Source organism: Cetorhinus maximus, chromosome 22, assembly GCF_964194155.1.
Source record: "Cetorhinus maximus chromosome 22, sCetMax3.hap1.1, whole genome shotgun sequence".
Taxonomy (NCBI): domain Eukaryota; kingdom Metazoa; phylum Chordata; class Chondrichthyes; order Lamniformes; family Cetorhinidae; genus Cetorhinus; species Cetorhinus maximus.
Window position 1 is genome coordinate 20,294,228 of NC_135900.1, and position 19,814 is coordinate 20,314,041.

The 19,814-nt window shown below is 42.4% G+C and overlaps 1 protein-coding gene across 2 annotated transcripts in view; it reads right to left on the reverse strand.

Moving 5' to 3' along the window:
• The window catches only part of zfc3h1 (zinc finger C3H1-type containing), a 73,021-nt gene that overhangs the window by 47,736 nt on the left and 5,471 nt on the right, over nucleotides 1–19,814 (reverse strand). Inside the window, exons 4-9 of one of the 2 annotated variants that reach the window (XM_078567916.1) lie at nucleotides 19,465–19,699; nucleotides 17,535–17,770; nucleotides 10,836–10,956; nucleotides 4,111–4,202; nucleotides 3,409–3,621; nucleotides 2,556–2,723 (exon numbers count right to left, since the gene is read on the reverse strand). In XM_078567916.1, coding sequence (XP_078424042.1) covers nucleotides 2,556–2,723; nucleotides 3,409–3,621; nucleotides 4,111–4,202; nucleotides 10,836–10,956; nucleotides 17,535–17,770; nucleotides 19,465–19,699 — 1,065 coding nt within the window. The remainder of the gene's footprint in view (nucleotides 1–2,555; nucleotides 2,724–3,408; nucleotides 3,622–4,110; nucleotides 4,203–10,835; nucleotides 10,957–17,534; nucleotides 17,771–19,464; nucleotides 19,700–19,814) is intronic. The other variant, XM_078567917.1, reaches the window with a different exon arrangement.

Sequence of the window (19,814 nt, forward strand, 5' to 3'; positions counted from 1 at the left end):
GAAACAACAATGTATACTGTATGAGAAGAATGCTGATTGGTTGGCAAGTGGACTCTGATTGGCAAAGGCGTTGCCATGGAGAATGCACCAGTTGATGGTTAACTGCTAAGCACTGTTTGAAAATTTAAAAGACAGCTTGACTCTGGCTGGTCAAGGCATTGCCATGAGGAATGAATCAGCCAGTTGCTGTCATTTATTTAGTTTCATTGAAACCGGCACCATGTGTGTACATGTCCTGTCTGAAAAGAACAGGGCCTTGTATATTAATTTATGTAGCTTCCAGTGCATGTAAATGCGCCACACTGCAAGCCCGACTGACAATCTTAAACTGGTTGTCAGCGTAATACCTAGCACACTGAGGATTATTTAGTGAACTTTGTCCAATCGCAGTGTCACATTTAATGTTGGGCACGGTTTTGAGTTTTGCAAACACGGGCTGCTGGGTATGGTCTGTACCTTGCCCCTTGCGAAAGCAGAAGGGACATGCTGTTTGAAATTACCCACCAGTCCTTGGGACATACAACGTACATATTTAGCATCGCACTGGCACTGCAATTTATATGCCACATTACTCATTTGTGAGATAGGCAGGACGTCTTTTTGGCTTGACAGCAGCATCCTGTTAGTGGCAAATACCACTCATGTTGCTATTGCATCGTAGCAGCGTGAAACATCTAGCTTTACCTGCTGCTCAAATTTTGAGATACCTTGCCTTTCCAGGGTAATCTGAGGCAGACTGGGCATTTTTCAGGGCCGAAAGTAACAGCCTTAGGCCCGTTCATGAGTTTGCACAATATGTAGCATGAAATGATCTGATCTGGTTAGCCATTATCCTGCAGGATGTCTTTGATGCACCCTATTTCAGCACAAAGCTTGCATGGTGCCGATAAGGCCAATCTTATAGCATGTGGAACTGTAAGAATCCCAACATGTATACTGACCAGTGGAGGGAGGCTGGGGCTACACCCTGGTAGGTTTCTCAACTAGTACATCAAGGAAAAGGAGTTCATTTGACTGCTCCATTTCAAAGCTGAATTTGAATGCAGGATGGAGTCCATTAAGACATGTAAGGAAATTTTTTTACATGGAGCTGCAGGTTTAAAAATAGCAAACATATCATCCACATATCAGAAATATGCAAGGGGTAGGAGGTTAAGTGTCAATCCTTCGAAGGCACGTTTCTCATTTCAAATAATGCTTGGCAGTTAACTATCAGTCACCATCAATGGTGCACTCTCCATGGCAATGCCTCGGCCACAGTCCACTTGCCACCAATCAGCACTCTCTTCTCACAGTATAAATTGTTGTTTCTTTTACATTTGATTTTCTTGTGAATTGTCCTGATGAGTGTAAGACAAAAAGCTTCAACAAAAAAATCTGACTTATTAAATGTTTTGCCTCCAAAAACCTTTCAGGAATGCGAATTTAGAGCATTGAACATTTCAGAAAACATTACGCTATGAAATATAGGCATTAAATATCAAGAGAAGCAAAACTAGTAGCAATCAATGAGATAGCCAACCAAGAAACCAAATAGGAAATTGAGAAATTTTTTTGTCCAAAGTTAGAGCTGAATTTAAAGGGAAGCTAGATAAGTATATGAGGGAGAAGAGAACAGAGGGTTACATGTTGCTTGAGTTAGATGAGGAAGAAAGGGAGGGTGCTCAAATGAAGCATAAACACTGGATTGGGCATGTTGCTATGCTACATATTCAATGTAATTCCACGCAATTTCCTGCCTTCAGAGAAGCGGCTGAAATTTATACTATATATACCCATATGTTGACAAATACCTGCAGGGTGAACATTCAAATGAAAAAATGAAAACTATTACACAAAAATCTATAGTTAAAAACACACAGAAGATCTATTCTCTAACAACCTGCATGAACTTGGTTATTTTGTTTCAAAGTTTCTCGGAAGTTTCAATACATCATCTGATAAGTTTCTTGCATTCAAATGAGGGTTTGAACCCAATGGAATTTTGCTAAAGGTAGCATTGTTTCCGTTTAGATGCTTAGGTCCCTTGGAAGTTAATAAAGTGGTTACTTTTACAAGTTCCAGCAGTGACTGAAACCTTTAGTTGGAAAGAAAAGTAATACTCCCTGTACAGTACCAAAGCGAACCCATTCTTAGCAATAAATCAAATGATTAATATGTTTCACTATCAGAGTCATGCCATCAATAAAAAACATTTTTACATTTGTCACTGTTATAAAGATACTTTGGAAAGTTTTAGCATTTAAAAGGAAACTGTGACAATCCATGAATTTAATATACCATCACAATTGTACAGAACAGAAAAATGGTTTCAATTTATAGCATTAAATTAGACACGATTAATTGGTAAATCTTAAACTAGCTCTACACAATTCTGATAAAAGTTTACTCCATTGTAAAATTTGAAAATAAATTTTTACACTGCACATTCCAGCGAGTTCAGGAACTCTTTCTGCCTGCAATTCTCAACATCCAAAACAAACCGAGCTTATATATCTGAAATGGAAACCCATTTCTCCAGCATAAACTCAAGAAAATCTGCACAAAATACTTACTATTATCAGTGGCCGAGGAGCTGAAGGGCCTCTCGCAAATTTTGTGCTTTGGGGCCGTGTTTGTAATGTAGAGTTCAGGCCAGCAGTTGAAAAATTTATTGGTACAGATTGGGAATTCTCAATAGGAAGAGGTGGCAACGATAGATCACAGTTATCAGCTGAGTCCTGCTTTGGAAAATTGAGCAAGTTAGTTAACCATTGCAATATATAATGAAAATTTGATCCTTTTCTATTTCAAGCAATGTTCAACTTGCATTCCTCAGTCTTTACCCTCATCCACCCACCTGATTCACTTAAGATATGAACATAAAGTAACAAATCTGCCATTGAGATGTTAGGAAAACATTTTAAAAAAACCAAGGAAAGGGTTTGTCTTTTTCTCCCCCAATTGATATAAGGAATTGTGTAGAAGAGTCCATCATGAGACAGGAAGGTTTTTCTCCTACTTTTCTCCTCCAATTCTTTCCAGTGCAACTTGGACTCCTATGAAGTATGGTTCAACAGGCACCAACAAATCAAGTTCATTCGTGAACTGTGAAGAAATGGTGACTGCTGGCAGGTGAAGAGCATCCATGCCTGTCTTTACTAGACATCAGGAGTAAGGACATAATTCAATGAATTTTTGGGCTCCAACCAAAATTAACTAACTCCACAGAGGGCAGAAATTGAACTTGATGACTTCCTGCAGTGTACTAAAATTAAGAGCTTGATTTTAAAATAAATTTAAGACATCCATGGATGAATTCATTGATCGGTGAACAAAAAAGGCCCATTACAACTAAATATTCTGATGTGTAAAGATTGCCCTCTGGTGGCTAAATGGAATTTAAAAAATTAAAGCTGTTTCAATTACCTCAGGTTTCAAAGCACGCCGATTTGCTATAGATTTCAACAATTCTTCTCGAAGCAGCATTTCTTCTTCCTCCTCCTCATCAGCAAATGGAGGTTTAGGTGGCTGCTCTGGCTCCTCTGGAGGAAGTGGTGGGGGGGGTGGCGGCAGGGGTAGCTCTAAGGGACCCGGGAAGTAAGTCTCCAAGTAATTCGGGTTCACAGGCTCCCCTATATTCTAAGAAGGGATTTGCAAAATATTTAGATGTTTTACAGATTTAAAAGTTGTTAAAAAAAATTTTACTGCTACGAAACAAAGGAAAGAGGCAGAGATTGTTTTGCTGCAGCTTATACAGTAATCAAATTACAGTGCCTGATATGGTTTAATCACATGTGGCTGATGAAGCCTTCACCTCATCTAACTCCAATCCCTAAACAAATTTAAATAAAACCATAATAGACAGACTTCAATCTCTCTTGAAACCATTAACTAGGCTTTCAACTGCAAAATGGTAATAGTGCACACAGTAATTAAAAGGTACAATTGCAACTTAAATATTGTATTGAAATCAATTAATCAATACATTTCACATCCAGAACAGAGATTAATAACTTAGATCAATTAGTACCATAGTTTGCTGCATAAATTAAGGTACAAAACACAGCACCACAATATCTCGGAATTACAACAGTTGTGTGCTCGGATTAATGCAGGAATGAAACTAACTTGATGTTGTAACGATACTGGTACTGGTGGCACTGGAACAAAATACCCTGACTGGTAATCTACGGAGAACGAAGGTGGCACTGGAGATGATACTGTCAGAAAAGGGGAAGAAAACACATTTTAAATTGACAAGAGCTTTCACATGGTTTTATCAATCCTGAATAAGTGAAAGATTATCACTTCTATATACATGAATAAGTTATCAAAACCCTTAACCCGGCGACACAAATGTAACATGGATATTAAGCACAATAAACTATATCAGGGGAGACTGCATCTCTCTTAGTATCAGGTCCTTCAGCTATGACATCATTATACATTAATGGATTTCTGGTAGCATTTGGAGTAAGCGACATAGCACTTTACTGCATTGTATAACTTCACATTATTGCATTGACATGTTTTGTATTTGTTCATGGGACGTGGGCATCACTGGAAATACCAGGATTTGTTACTCATCACTAATTATCATTGAGGTGGCGGTGGTGAATTGCCTTCTTGTAACACTGCAGTCTTTGGGATATAGGCATGCCCAGTGCTTTTAGGAAGGAATTTCCATGACTTTGGGCCAGCAATAGTGAAGGAACGGCAATATTTCCAAGTCAGGATATTGAGTGACTTGGAAGGAACACTGCCACCTACAGGTTTCCTATGTTCCTATATGCCTGTTGTTTTTCTGTATGGTAGAGGTCACGGGTTTGGAAGGAGAGTTGCTGCAGTGTGTTTTGTAGATGGTACACACTGCAGTCACAGGGCTTTGGCAATGGAGGGAGTGAATGTTTAAGTGGTGGATGAGATGCCAATGAAATAGTGTTGAGATTCTTTAGTGCTTTTGGAACTGTGCACATCCACACAAATGGAGACAAACTTGTGCCTTATAGATGGCAGAGGCACTTTGGGCAGTTCCTTATTGCAGAATACCCAGTCTCTGGCCTTCTCTTGTAGGCACAGTACTTATATGGCTGGCCCAGTTCAGTTTCTGGTCAATGGAAACCCACTGGATATTGAGGTTGTGGAGGGGGGATCAGTGATGGAAATACTAGTGAATGTCATAGGGAGATGGTTAAGCTCCCTCTTGTTGGAGATGGTCATCACCTAACATTTGGAAGGCCATTGTTGAAACAGCTGAATATGGTTGTTTTTACAGGGCCCTGTCCTAGGAACACCTATGATGTCCTCAGCTATGATGATTGGCTTCCAACATCAACTATCTACCTTTGTGCTACGTATGTCGTCGAGCAGTGGAAATCTCACCCCCTAATTTCCATTTACTTCAAGTCAATATTAAGGACTCCTTCCCGACTATAGACCACTTTGCTGCCACCTCTAGTGGGTCTGCTCTGCCAGTAAGACAGCCTATCCAAGACAGTTACGCCACACCTCGTGGAAGTGTGGGAACCTGACAGTAAATTTCAAATTTACACATTGGACTGCATGCTAGCTGTTGTACATATATTCCATATTATCGGTGTGTGCATAGCCTCAGTTACGAATGTACGAACACACAACCTAGGTAGTGTAAGCCACTCGGCCCTTCAAGCCTGTTCCGCCATTCAATATGATCATGATCAATACAATCTGATTGTAATCTCCCACCTATGCCCAATAGCCTTTCACTCCCTTGTTAATCAAGGATCTATCTAGCTCTACCTTAAAAATATTCAAAGGCTCTGCTTCCACTGCCTTTTCAGGGTCAGAGTTCCATGACTCTCAGAAAAAAATTCTCATCTGTTTTAAATGAAAACCCCTTATTTTTAAACCATGATCCCTAGTTCTAGGTTCTCCCACAAGAGGAAACAGCTCTCCACATCCACTCTGTCAAGACCCTTCAGGATCTTACGGTTTCGATCAAGTTACCCCCTGATTCTTCTAAATTCCAGTGGATACAAATCTAACCTATCCAACATTTCCTCATAAAACAACCCGCCCATTCCTGGTATTAGCCTAGTAAACCTTCTCTGATCTCCTTCTAATGCATTTACATCTTTCCTTAAATAAGGAGACCAATACTGTACACATTACTCCAGATGTGGTTTCACCAGTGCCCTATACAACTGAAGCATAACCTCGCTACTTTTGTATTCAATTCCCTTAGCAATAGCCTGTAACATTCTATTAGCTTTCCTAATTACTTGTTGTGCCTGCATACTAGCCTTGTGATTCATGCACTAGGATGCTCAGATCCCTCTGAATCTCAGAGTTCTGCAATCTCTCACCATTTAGATAATATGATTTTTTATTCTTCCTGCCAAAATGGACAATTTCACATTTACCCACATTATACTTCATTTATCAGGTCTTTGCCCACTCACTTAAGAAGGTTACAAAGTGACATAAGTTATGTCCTCCTAAACTTACTTCCCTACTTATCTTGGTATCATCAGCAAATTTAGCAACCATACCATCTGTCCCTTCATCCAAGCCATTTATATAAATTGTAAAAAGCTGAGGCTCCAGCACTAATCCCTGTGGCACACCACTCATTACATCCCACCAACCAAAAAAAGACCTTTTATGGCCACCCTCTGTTTCCTGTTAGCTAGCCAATCTTCTATCGAAGCCAATATATTACCCCTTACATCATGAGCTTTTATTTTCTGCAATAACCTTTGATGTGGCACCTTGTCAAATGCCTTCTGCAAATCCAAGTACAGTACATCCACTGGTTCCCCTTTATCCACAGCACGTGACTCCTTCAAAGTACTCCAATAAACTGGTTAAACAGAACTTCCCTTTCACAAAACCATGCTGACTCTGCCCAATTGCCTTAAACTTTTCTAAGTGTCCTGCTTTTACATCTTGAATAATAGTTTCTAACATTGTTCCTATGACAGATGTTAAGCTAACCAGCCTGTAGTTTCCTGCATTCTATCTCCCTCCCTTTTTGAATACAAGAGTTACATTTGTTATTTTCCAATCTAACGGAATCTTCTCTGAATCTAGGAAATTTTGGAAAATTAAAACCAATGTATCAACTATTTCACTTGCCACTTCTTTCAAGACCAGAGAATGAAGCCCTTAAGTACCCAGGGACTTGTCAGCCCGCAGCTCCATCAATTTCATGGAGATGCGATGGTGTAGTGGACCAGTAATCCAGAGACCCAGGTTAATGCTCTGGGGACCCGGGTTCCAATCACACCATTCAATAAAAATCTGGAATTAAAAGTCCAATGATGACCATGAGACCATGACCATGTCAATTGTTGTAAAATCCCATCTGGTTCACTAATCCTTACCTGGTCTGGCTTACATTTGACTCCAGACCCACAGCAATGTAGTTGACTCTTAAATGCCCTCTGAAAAAGTCCAGCAAGCCACTCAGTTGTATCAAACCACTACAAAGTCTCAAAAGCTGAAAGCAGACGGACCACCTGGCATCGACCTAGGCACCGGAAACGACAACAGCAAACTCAGCCCTGTCGACCCTGCAAAGTCCTCCTTACTAACAGCTGGGGGCTTGTGCCAAAGTTGGGAGAGCTGTCTCAGACTAGTCAAGCAAAAGCCTCACAGTCATCCTCATGGAATCATACCTTACAGATAATGTCCCAGACACCACCATCACCATCCCTGGGTATGTCCTGTCCCACCTACAGGACCCAGCAGAGCTGGCAGCATAGTGGCATACAGTCAGGAGGGAGTTGCCCTAGGAGTCCTCAACATCGACTCCGGACCCCATGAAGTCTCATGGCATCAGGTCAAACATAGGCAAGGAAACCTCCTGCTGATTACCACGTACTGCCATCCCTCAGCTGATGAATCAGTGTTCCTCCATGTTGAACACCACTTGGATGAAGCACTGAGGGCAGCAAGAGCACAGATTGTAGTCTGGGTGGGGGACTTCAATGTCCATCACCAGGAGTAGCTCGGTAGCACCACTACCGGCCTAGCTGGCCAAGTCCTAAAGCACATCGCTGCTAGACTGGGTCTGTGGCAGGTGGTGAGGGAACCAACAAGAGGGAAAAAAATGCATGGCCTCATCCTCACCACCTGTCTGCAGCAGATGCACCTGTCCACGACAGTACCGGTAGGAGTGACCACCGCACAGTCCTTGTGGAGATGAAGTCCCTCTTTCACATTGGGGATACCCTTCATCATGTCATGTGGCACAACCACCATGCTAAATGGGATAGATTTTGAACAGATCTAGCAACTCAAGGCTGGGCACCCATGAGACGCTGTGGGCCATCTACGGCAGCAGAATTGTACTCAAACACAATCTGTAACCTCATGGCCCCGCATATCCCCCACTCTACCATTATCATTAAGCCTGGGGATCCACCCTGGTTCAATGAAGAGTGCGGGAGGGCATGCCAGGAGCAGCACCAAGTATACCTAAAAATGAGGTGTCAACCTGAGAAACATACAACACAGGCCTACTTGGATACGAAACAGCATAATCAGCAAGTGATAGACAGAGCTAAGCGATCCCACAACCAAAGGATCAGATCTAAGCTCTGCAGAGTCCTGCCACATCCAGTCATGAATGGTGGTGGACAATGAAACAACTCACTGGAGGAGGCGGCTCCACAAATAACCCCATGCTCAATGATGGGGGAGCCCTGCAGATCAGTGCAAAAGATAAGGCTGAAGCATTTGCAACAATCTTCAGCCAGAAGTGCCGAGTGGATAATCCATCACTGCCTCCTCCGGGAGTCCCCAGCATCACAGATGCATCTTCAGCCGATTCGCTTCACTCCACAATATCAAGAAACGGCTGAGGGCACTAGATACTGCAAAGGCTTTGGGCCCTAAAAATAGTGCTGAAGACTTGTGCTCCAGAGCTTGCTGCACCCCTAGCCAAGCTGTTCCAGTGCAGCTACAACATTGGCATCTACCCAGCTATGTGCAAAATTGCCCAGTTACGCCCTGCAAGAAATGGCAGGACAAATCTAACCCAGCCAATTACCACCCCATCAGTCTACTCTCGATCATCATTAAAGTAATGAAAGAGGTAATCAACGGTGCTATCAGCACTTTCTTAGCAATAACCTGCTCACTGATGCTCAGTTTGGGTTCTGCCAAGGCCACTCAGCTCCTGACCTCATTACAGTCTTGGTTCCAACATGGACAGAAGAGCTGAACTCCCAAGGTGAGGTGAGAGTGACTGCCCTTGACATTAAGGCCACATTTGACTGAGTGTGGCATCAAGGAACCCTAGCAAAACTGGAGTCAATGGGAATCAGGGGGAAAACTGTCCGTTGGCTGGAGTCAGACCTAGCACAAAGGAAAATGTTTGTGATTGTTAGAGGTCAGTCATCTCAGCTCCAAGACATCACTGCAGGATTTCCTCAGGGTAGTGTCCTCAGTCCAACCGTCTTCAGCTGTTTCATCAATGATCTCCCTTCCATCATAAGGTCAGAAGTGGGGATATTTGCACAATGTGCAGCACCATTCGCAACTACTCAGATACTGAAGCAGTCCATGTCCAAATGCAGCAAGACCTGGACAATATCCAGGCCTGGGCTGAGAAGTGACAAGTAACATTTGCACCACAGAAGTGCCAGACAATGACCACCTCCAACAAGAGAGAATCTAACCACCGCCCCTCAACGTTCAATGGCATTACCATCATTGAATCCCCCATCAACAACATTCTAGGGGTTACCAATGACCAGAAACTGAACTGGACTAGCCATATAAATACTGTGGCTACAAGAGCAGGTCAGAGGCTAGGAATCCTGCGACGAGTAACTCAACTCCCGACTCCCCAAAATCTGTTCACTATCTACATGGAATGCCCCCACTTGCCTGGAAGAGTGCAGCTCCAACAACACAAGAAGCTTGACACCGTCCAGGACAAAGCCGCCTGCTTGATTGGCACCACATCCACAAACATTCACGCCCTCCACCACCGACGCACAGTAGCAGCAGTGCACACCATCTACAAGATGCATTGCAGGAATTCACCAAGGCTCCTTTGACAACACCTTCCAAACCCACGACCACTACCATCTAGAATGACAAGGGCAGCAGATACATGGGAACACCACCACCTGGAAGTTTCCCTCCAAGTCACTCACCATCCTGACTTGAAATATATCGCCGTTCCTTCACGATCGCTGGGTAAAAATCCTGGAACTCCCTTCCTAACAGCACTGTGGGTGTACCTACACCACATGGACTGCAGCGGTTCAAGGCAGCAGCTCACTGCTACCTTCTCAAGGGCAACAAGGAATGGGCATTAAATGCTGGCCCAGCCAGCGAAGTTCACATCCCGTGAATGAATAAAAAAAATTGCTCAATGTCACTTCTCTGGTGATTCTAAATTTTCCCAAGTTCCTGCCTCCCTTCCATTTCCTGATTTACAGCTATTTCTGGGATATTACTGGTGTCCTCTGTAGTGAAAACCAATGCAAAACAGCTGTTCAATTCATCTTCCATCTCCTTACTTTCCATTATTAATTCCCCAGACTCACTTTTGATCAGGCCAATGCTCACTTTGTTAACTATTTTCTCATGGAAAAGTTTCTATAGAAACTCTTTGTACCCGTCTTTATATTTACAACTAGTTTTCTCTTGTGTTCTTAACTTTTCCCTCCTTAATCTCTTTGTCATTCCTTGCTGTCCTTTATATTCTGTCCAATCTTCTGACCTACATCCCATCTATGCCCAAGTTTTTATCTACTCAAAATCTGAGCCAACAATTTGACAAAAAAAAAATGGCATGGAACATTAATTTAGTGTCAAGATCTTAATGCAGTTTACAGATCATAGGTGATGCTTACCTGGTGAACTGGTTTCACTATCTGTTTCCATAGCAACCTCTTCATAATTATCATACTGGTACAAGTTTCCAGACTCTTCCATTGGCTTCTCCTGTGATTTTTTGATATCTGCATCCGTTGACTAAAAATAATCCAAATGAAAATTATGGTGTACAAATCCCTTCAACACAAATCTGCATTTAGATTTAGCTAAATGCACTATGGGACAATAACTTATTAATCTATATTTGTTTCAGGTTTTATTTTTACATCATACAAAACTGTATATCCAGTAGACTGTGAAATTAATGCATACAAATTCCAGTGCTCAGGTTGGTGGAGAGCTGTGGATATTTTGGACATGACCATGGCTTTCAATTAAACTGAGCACTTACAAACGAAAGTAAGAGGACAGGTATGTCTTGCTATCGATCAATTATACGGCTTGCTTCTCAGAACATCAAGAAGTGATGCTGAACTTTGAAGTCAGCAGCGAAACAATGGTGCTGGCCACTGACCTCAAAGAAAGCCGCTCATCAAGATCGAGTGATCTCTGTGACATGGATTTCCCCTTTCCTAACAGCATTTAAATCTTACATCAAATTAAGGTATCCAGCAGCAGTGATGTCAGTCAGCAGGATAAGCAACCAATCACATAGAAGTATTCTCACAGATAGCAAACTTGTAAGTCAAAAGCACTGAATCTTTTTACTTTTAATTTTCAGGTAGCAAAATAAATGGTTGATTGTTCTTAATATTTTTGCCTCTATGTTAATCCAAATGTTTAAAAAGTTATTTTATAAGTGTGCAATTTTATAATAATGGAGAGATTTGACATTTCACAATATAAAATTTGCTTTTCAGGGCCAGTGAGGATGTTTAGCAGTAGGATGTTTCGCATTATGAAGCTAGTATGCCATTAAAACCCCAGTTACACCTTACTCACCAAGGTATAACTTTTTCAAAAGTTTTTTTTTTTTAAAACAGCAATTTTACCACGATGGAAGTAGAAGTTTTCATCAATTTACAGCCTGCTTAGGGATTGCAGTAGGTGCCTCAACAGCTTGCCCTCTGGTTAAGCGTAGAATCACTGACAGCAGATTGTGGATTTCTGTGATATTCTGCACATGTGCAGATTCCTGAAGCTGCTGTCAGTTCCAGTGGAGAAAACAAAAGGACAGTTTTGCTGCCAGTACAATCACAAAAACAGGGCCATAATTTCATGCATTCACTTTCTGTAATAAGGCACTCTCATTTCTCAAACACTATGATATACATCATTGGGTAGAATCTGCTGCCTGGATAGCAAGCTAAAATTACTTAGCAGCTGCTCTTTAAGAAACAGCCCAATTTTCATTTCTGATCCACACCACCAGCTTTACACCCAGTTTGAAAATCTATTCATATGTATAAATAGTGTACAATTATTTGAAACAATGGTCAAATTTAATAAGGATTTTGCATGTTGGTACTCAATTAGATTCAAGTGTCTAACTAGCAATCAGATATAGGATTATTTAATGGAGAGGAGCACAGTTAAAGTTTCGAGTCCGAATGACTCTTCAACAGAACTAAGTAAAAATAGAAGAGAGGTGAAATATAAGCTGGTTTAAGGGGGTGAGACAAGTAGAGCCGGATAGAGGGCCAGTGATAGGTGGAGATAACCAAAAGATGTCACAGACAAAAGGACAAAGAGGTGTTGAAGGTGGTGATATTATCTAAGGACTGCGCTAATTAAGGGTAGAAAGCAGGGCAAGCAAGGTACAGATAGCCCTAGTGGGGGTGGGGTGGGGTGAAGGAATCAAAAAAGGCTAAAAGGTAGAGATAAAACAATGGATGGAAATACATTTAAAAATAATGGAAGTAGGTGGGAAAAGAAAAATCTATATAAATTATTGGAAAAGAAAAGGGGGGGGGGGGGAATTGGAAAGGGGGCGGGGATGGAGGAGAGAGTTCATGATCTAAAATTGTTGAATTCAATATTCAGTCTGGATGGCTGTAAAGTGCCTAGTCGGAAGATGAGGTGCTGTGCCTCCAGTTTGCATTGAGCTTCACTGGAACAATGCAGCAAGCCAAGGACGGACATGTGGGCATGAGAGCAGGGTGGAGTGTTGAAATGGCAAGCGACAGGGAGTTATGTGATAGACTGGCCACCAATATCCATTACAAGCCTACCGACTTCCACAGCTACCTCGACTACAGCTCCTCACACCCCGCTTCTTGTAAGGATTTCATCCCATTCTCTCAGTTTCTTCACCTCCGTTGCATCTGTTCTGATGATACCACTTTCAAAAACAGTTCCTCTGACATGTCCTCCTTCTTCCTTAACCGAGGTTTTCCACCCACGGTGGTTGACAGGGCCCTCAACTGTGTCCGGCCCATTTCCCGCGCATCCGCCCTCACACCTTCTTCTCCCTCTCAGAAACATGATAGGGTCCCCCTTGTCCTCACTTATCACCCCACCAGCCTCCACATTCAAAGGATCATCCTCCGCCATTTCCGCCAACTTCAGCATGATGCCACCACCAAACACATATTCCCTTCACCCTCCCCGGCGGCATTCCGCAGGGATCATTCCCTCCGCGACACCCTGGTCCACTCCTCCATCACCCCCTACACCTCAACCCCCTCCCACGGCACCTTCCCATGCAACTGCAGAAGGTGCAACACCTGCCCCTTTACTTCCCCTCTCCTCATCGTCCAAGGGCCCAAACACTCCTTTCAAGTGAAGCAGCATTTCACTTGCACTTCCCTCAATTTAGTCTACTGCATTCGTTGCTCCCAATGCGGTTTCCTCTACATTGAAGAGACCAAACGCAGACTGGGTGACCGCTTTGCAGAACACCTTCGGTTTGTCTGCAAGCATTACCCAGACCTCCCTGTCGCTTGCCATTTCAACACTCCACCCTGCTCTCATGCCCACATGTCCGTCCTTGGCTTGCTGCATTGTTCCAGTGAAGCTCAATGCAAACTGGAGGCACAGCACCTCATCTTCCGACTAGGCACTTTACAGCCTTCCAGACTGAATATTGAGTTCAACAATTTTAGATCATGAACTCTCTCCTCCACCCCCACCCCCTTTCCGATTCCCCCCCGTTTTTTTCCAATAATTTATATAGAATTTTCTTTTCCCACCTATTTCCATTATTTTTAAATGTATTTCCACCCATTGTTTTATCTCTACCTTTTAGCCTTTTTTGATTCCTTCACCCCACCCCACCCCACTAGGGCTATCTGTACCTTGCTTGTCCTGCTTTCTACCCTTAATTAGCACATTCCTTTAGATAAAATCACCAGTTTCAACACCTCTTTGTCCTTTTGTCTGTGACATCTTTTGGTTATCTCCACCTATCACTGGCCCTCTAACCAGCTCTACTTATTCCACCCCCCCCTTAAAGCAGCTTATATTTCACCCCTCTTTTATTTTTACTTAGTTCTGGTGAAGGGTCATTCGGACTCGAAACGTTAACTGTGCTCCTCTCCGCAGATGCTGCCAGACCTGCTGAGTTTTTCCTGGTATTTTTGTTTTTGTTTTGGATTTCCAGCATCTGCAGTTATTTTATCTTAGGACTATTTAATATTTGACAGCTTAATAATGATGTCTCAAAATGCAAGCTTCCTCTTCCTCCCAGTTTCTGAACCACAGGCTTATACAATCTAAATGTACTTTGCATTTTCTCTTCCTATTTCTTTAATCACCTCCAACCCCACAGCCCTTCAAGATATGTCCATTAATTTAATTCTGGCGTCTTCAGCATGCCTAATTTTAATCACTCTATCATTGGTGGCCGTGCCTCCTGTTGCCTAAGTCCCAAGCTCTGGAATTCCCTCCCTAGACCTTTCCATCCCTCCACCTCACTTCCCTCCTTTAAGGCACTCCTTAGAACTCCTTATGACCAGGCACCTAGGGAAGAAGTCTGGAGATATTCCACAATTCATGGAAGTCCCTGAGATGTATGTAAGGCTATTACAGGCATGGACATGGAATGCCAGACGAGAGTAAGACGCAGCGTGAGGGGAGTGAGAGTTTCAAAGCCAATGCTGGATTACATCAAAGATCAGCATTGAGCCCCTTCCAGTTCTAACTGAAGGTGAGATGGGAAGTGCCATGGTCAATGATACTTGCACATGACATTGAGCTATGTGGTGGGGTTGATGAGAACATGAGTGAAGATCTGGAGGAAAGCACTGGAAGACAGGGATATGAAGATTAGTGCGCCAAAGATCAAATGTATGAACTATCAGTTTGATCCTCAGGAAGCAAAACAGAATGAAACTAACGACATGGGTGAAGACTTGGAGTAAGCGAGTAGCTTCAAGTACCGTAGATATTGACATACAGGTCGACCTTTGAAGCCTTGGAAAATCCCTCCAAAAGTAGGGGTCGACTTAGCGTATAAAGTGAACCGCTGACATCAATGTGGGCGGCCGCCACCTTTATTTTCCACGCAGCATCTGCTCTGTGGGCATGTCTTAAACTCCAGTGCATCTCTGTGATACAGTCTGCACTGTCTACCTGATCCCTTGCACCCAGTTATAAAGGTACACCATTTATGGGGTGAAAAAGAGAGGCTGACTACTAATGTGTGACTGAAAAGTGTGGCTGACTTTTCCATGGAATATATGCAAAAACATGATTTTTGGGCCCAAAAAAATGGGGCCATCTTATACACCACAATCTACAGTGCCGGAGGTTAGTGGTGGCAGAAGATGGAAGTATGAAAATTAAGCAGGTTAGCTCTTGTTGGAGTAACTGGAAGTAGTGCAGGGGAGTTTTATGGGCTAGAAAAGTATCGCTCAAACTGAAAGGAATAATCTACAAGACAGTTGTGAAACCAGCCTTGCTATTTCATGCAGAAACTTGGGCATCAAAAGAGTAACATTGGCTAAATACTAGTGAGATATGGATGCTGAGATGGGTGTGTGGATTAATGAGAAAAGACAAAATCAGGAATCAGCATATCAGGGGGTCAATGAAGATTGTGGGAGCACCGAAGGAAGTAGCCAAGGAAAGATAAAATGGTCATCCATTGCGGAGAGAGGGAGGAAAATGTGGTGAGACGTGTGATGGAAATGGAACCGTCAGGAAGAAACGGAAGGCCTAAGACCAGATGGAAAGATGAAGTGGCGAGAGACTTAAACACAGTAGAACTGGAACAGGAATGAGTGACTGACAGGAGGAGATGGAGAAGGGTGATCGACCAGCATTGTCATGATCCCAAGTAAAATAAGAGAAACCAAAAACAGAAAGAAAGACAGACAATCCTTAAAACATATCTCTTTGAGAAAGATTTCGGCCACCTGACCCTCTTTTTTAATTGATTAATGTGATGAGGGCATGGCTGGAAAAGCCATTCCATCCCAAATTGCTCGAGAAGGTGGTAGTGAGTTGACTTCTTGAATGGCTGCACCTGCAGTGCCACGGCTGCACTCGCAGTGCTGTTAGGGAGGGAATTCCAGGATTTTTCCAATATCTCAAGTGGCTGGGTGTCATATTTTGTTTTATAATGCTCCTGTGAAGCACCTTGGAATGCTTTATTGCATTAAGGCTGCTATAAAAATAAGCTGCTGTTATTTAACTTGTTGGTTTTGTTGAAATATCATTGACCCGAACATTAACTCCACTTTTCTTTCCATTGATGCTGCCTGGCCTGTTCAGTATTTCTAGCATTTTGCTTTTATTTCAGATTTCCAGCTTCTGCATAATTTTGTTTCCATATAAGCTATTGTTTTCCACCACACCACAATTCAAATGCTGTACATGACTGCAACAAAATTTTGTTCATTCCTAAACCAATCATAACCTGGGATAGAGGCAGTGATGACAAATCTAGTCTACGCACTTAAAATTTTTACCAAGTATATCTGCTTTTACTTTCAATGCAATGTACAAAATTACATCCAATTCTCAACAGGAACTCCACAACCAGGGTAATGCTCTGGGGACCCGGGTTCGTATCCCACTACGAATAAAAATCTGGAATTGAAAGTCTAATAATGACCACAAAACCATTGCTGACTGTCGTGAAAACCTATCTGGTTCACTAATGTCCTTTAGAGAAAGAAATCTGCTGTCCTACATGTGACTCCAGACCCACAGCTCTTGAATGCTCTCTGAACAAGAGCAATTAGGGATGGGCAATACATGCTGGCCTCGCCAGCGACGCCCACATCCCATGAACGAATGTAAAAAAAAAATTGACTACACTAAAGACTGCACAATTTTCAAACAAGGTAGATTTGAGCCTGAGAAGGTGGATAGTTTTACACTAACCTGGCTGCACACCATACATGTTAGTAGAACAAACATATAAACTACAATACTAATTATAATACTGGAGATGGATTGACAATGCACCTTATAGGTTTCACTTTCGATCTGATTGGCTTCAGCATTCAATTTGTACAAGTCGTTAACGCTGGATTTAATGGTATAGGGAAGTCGGATATGATTTTCCAATTACACAACTGATAATTTGAAACCAAATTGACCATTGCACAAAATCCAATTGCAGTTTACATTTGCCACATTTTCCTGAAAGATCAAGTCATTTGTGAGCCAACAAAAAACTGGGATTAATGTTACTTCTGCACCTGGTTAAACCTGAAGTAATAAGCATCCCAAACAACAGTGTACAGCATTCATGGCACACAAATAGAAGAAAAGTTTATCAAAATCACCCCAGGATAAATTAAATGGTACAAGCCGTCAAGTCTCACCTTGCTACTTGGCCTCCTTTTCCCTCCTACAAGTTTCATAAAGCGATTGTACTGCTCCTCCTGATTGGAGAGGTCACGAATTTTTCTGATTTCATCCTCGCGTTTTTTTCGCTCTTCCTCTTCTAGTTGTTTTTTCTCCTCCTCTTCCCTTCTTTGCTTCTCCTGCTCTTTTTGCTGCTGCAGTTTTTTCCACGCTCTAGTTTTCTGCCTTCGCAAAACCTGCTTTGTAGCAACAGCTAAAGAAAATAGTTAGAAAAAAGGAGTAGTGGTGTAAATGCAGCATATCAAGTTTATATAGGCAACTTCCATTATAAATATGGATAAGAATTTACAATGAAAATTGAAAAGCATGGCTAATGGATGTTTTAATATGGGGAATGATGGCAGGGGGGGCAGTGGCACAGTGGTATTGTCACTGGACTAGTAATCCAGAGACCCAGGGTAATGCTCTAGGTGCCCGGGTTCTAATCTCACCATGGCAGATGGTGAAATTCGAATTCAATAAAATATCCAGAATTAAAAGTCTGATGATGACCTCAAAACCATTGTCGATTGTTATAAAAACCCACCTGGTTCACTAATGTCCTTTAGGGAAGGAGACCTGCCTGGCCTACATACAATGTGGTTATCTGTTCTCTGAACAGGGGTAGTTAGGATGGGCAAATGTTGGTCTAGCCAGTGAAATTAAAAAAATTCACTCACCCCATTCAAATTATCCTTGCCTTCAAGTCTTCTAATCTCACCACCCTTTTGTCCTCCCTAAACCACTAAAAACTCTCCTACTTGTTCAGTTCCTTGGCTCTAATGCCTCTAAATGGGATTGCTTCCTTGAATTCCTTGCCACCAAAAACGAAAATCCTGCTATCCCTGCCAACCCTACTTGCTCTGGGGCACCCTTGAATAAAACTCTCCAAGGAGTTTACTTACAATTGCACTTTCAAATGCAATCCAAACTGCCTAGCATTTGGTAATCCACAGTATTTCTGTAGCTGTCAATTCAGTTAAAACTTCCCTCTCCCCCACCTTTATTTTCATGTCTCTAGCAAACCTGAATTTGCTCATCCTGGCCAGTATCCAGATACAAGCCCTATCTTCACTTCCTCAATGGGAACAGGCTGGAGTGATTTGGGTACATAGCTGGTTTAGTTATCTATCACCAAATCTGGCTGGACCACATCAAGCACTATTGGGCTCTATTCCTCAAATAATGCAGTCTTTACCCACATGCAGCAAACCCGGGCAACATTCAAGATTGGAGTGATATGGGGCAAGTAACATTCATGTCACATAAGTACCAGGCAATCATCTCCAACAGAAGAAAATCTAACCGTCTCCTTTTTACATTCAATGGCACTACCATCATTAACACCCCAATGACATTCTGGGGATCACCAGTGACAAGAAACATACCTGGACCAGCCACATAAAAACTGGCTACAAGAGCAGATCACAGGCTGGGCATGATGTCGCAAGGAACTCACCTGCTGACATCCCAAAGCCTCTCCACGATCTTCAAGACATCAGGGGTGTGATGGAACACTCTCCACATGGATGGGTTAAGTACAGCTCGAACAACACTCAAGGAGCTCAACAATGTCCAGGACAAAGCAACCAACTTGTTTGGCACCTCAACCAGCAGCTTGAAACTTTGTCCCTTCACCACTAGCAGGTTCCCGGCCAAGTCACACACCATCCTGACTTGGGTGCATATCAGTTGCTAGGTCGAAATCCTAAAACTTCCAACCTAACAGCAATTGGCAGGGGGGGGGGGAACGGGACGACGACACGGACACGACACCTATACCCACTGACTGCAGTAGTTCAATGCTCTACTCTTTAGATTGAAGAAGTTGCATGTTCCATCAACATTGGCAAAACAAATTTTTCCAACTCAAAACATAACATCTATTTCCACAAATCTGAGTGTTACCTGCACTAAGAGATTTCTTGACCACATGCGTATTAGGGCTACTTCTGATTTTCTGCTGAGATATTTTCGGTTTAGTCAGCTTCTCCTTGCTCTCCTTCATCACACATTGCTCCTTCTGTTGCCACTTCCTACTAGCAGACTGCAATGCAAGGAGGCGCAACTGGAGTTCTGACAGCTCTTCCTCTTCCTCCTTCTCCTCCTCCTCCACATCATCATCCTCCACTTTGACAATGTCCTGTTAAACGTTACAAAATTAATTTCCCTACAATAATACCAGTTATATTTTACCTCTAAAGTGATGCAACTCGGACAGCACAAATAGAAATCTCCAATTACAGACAAACTTTCAC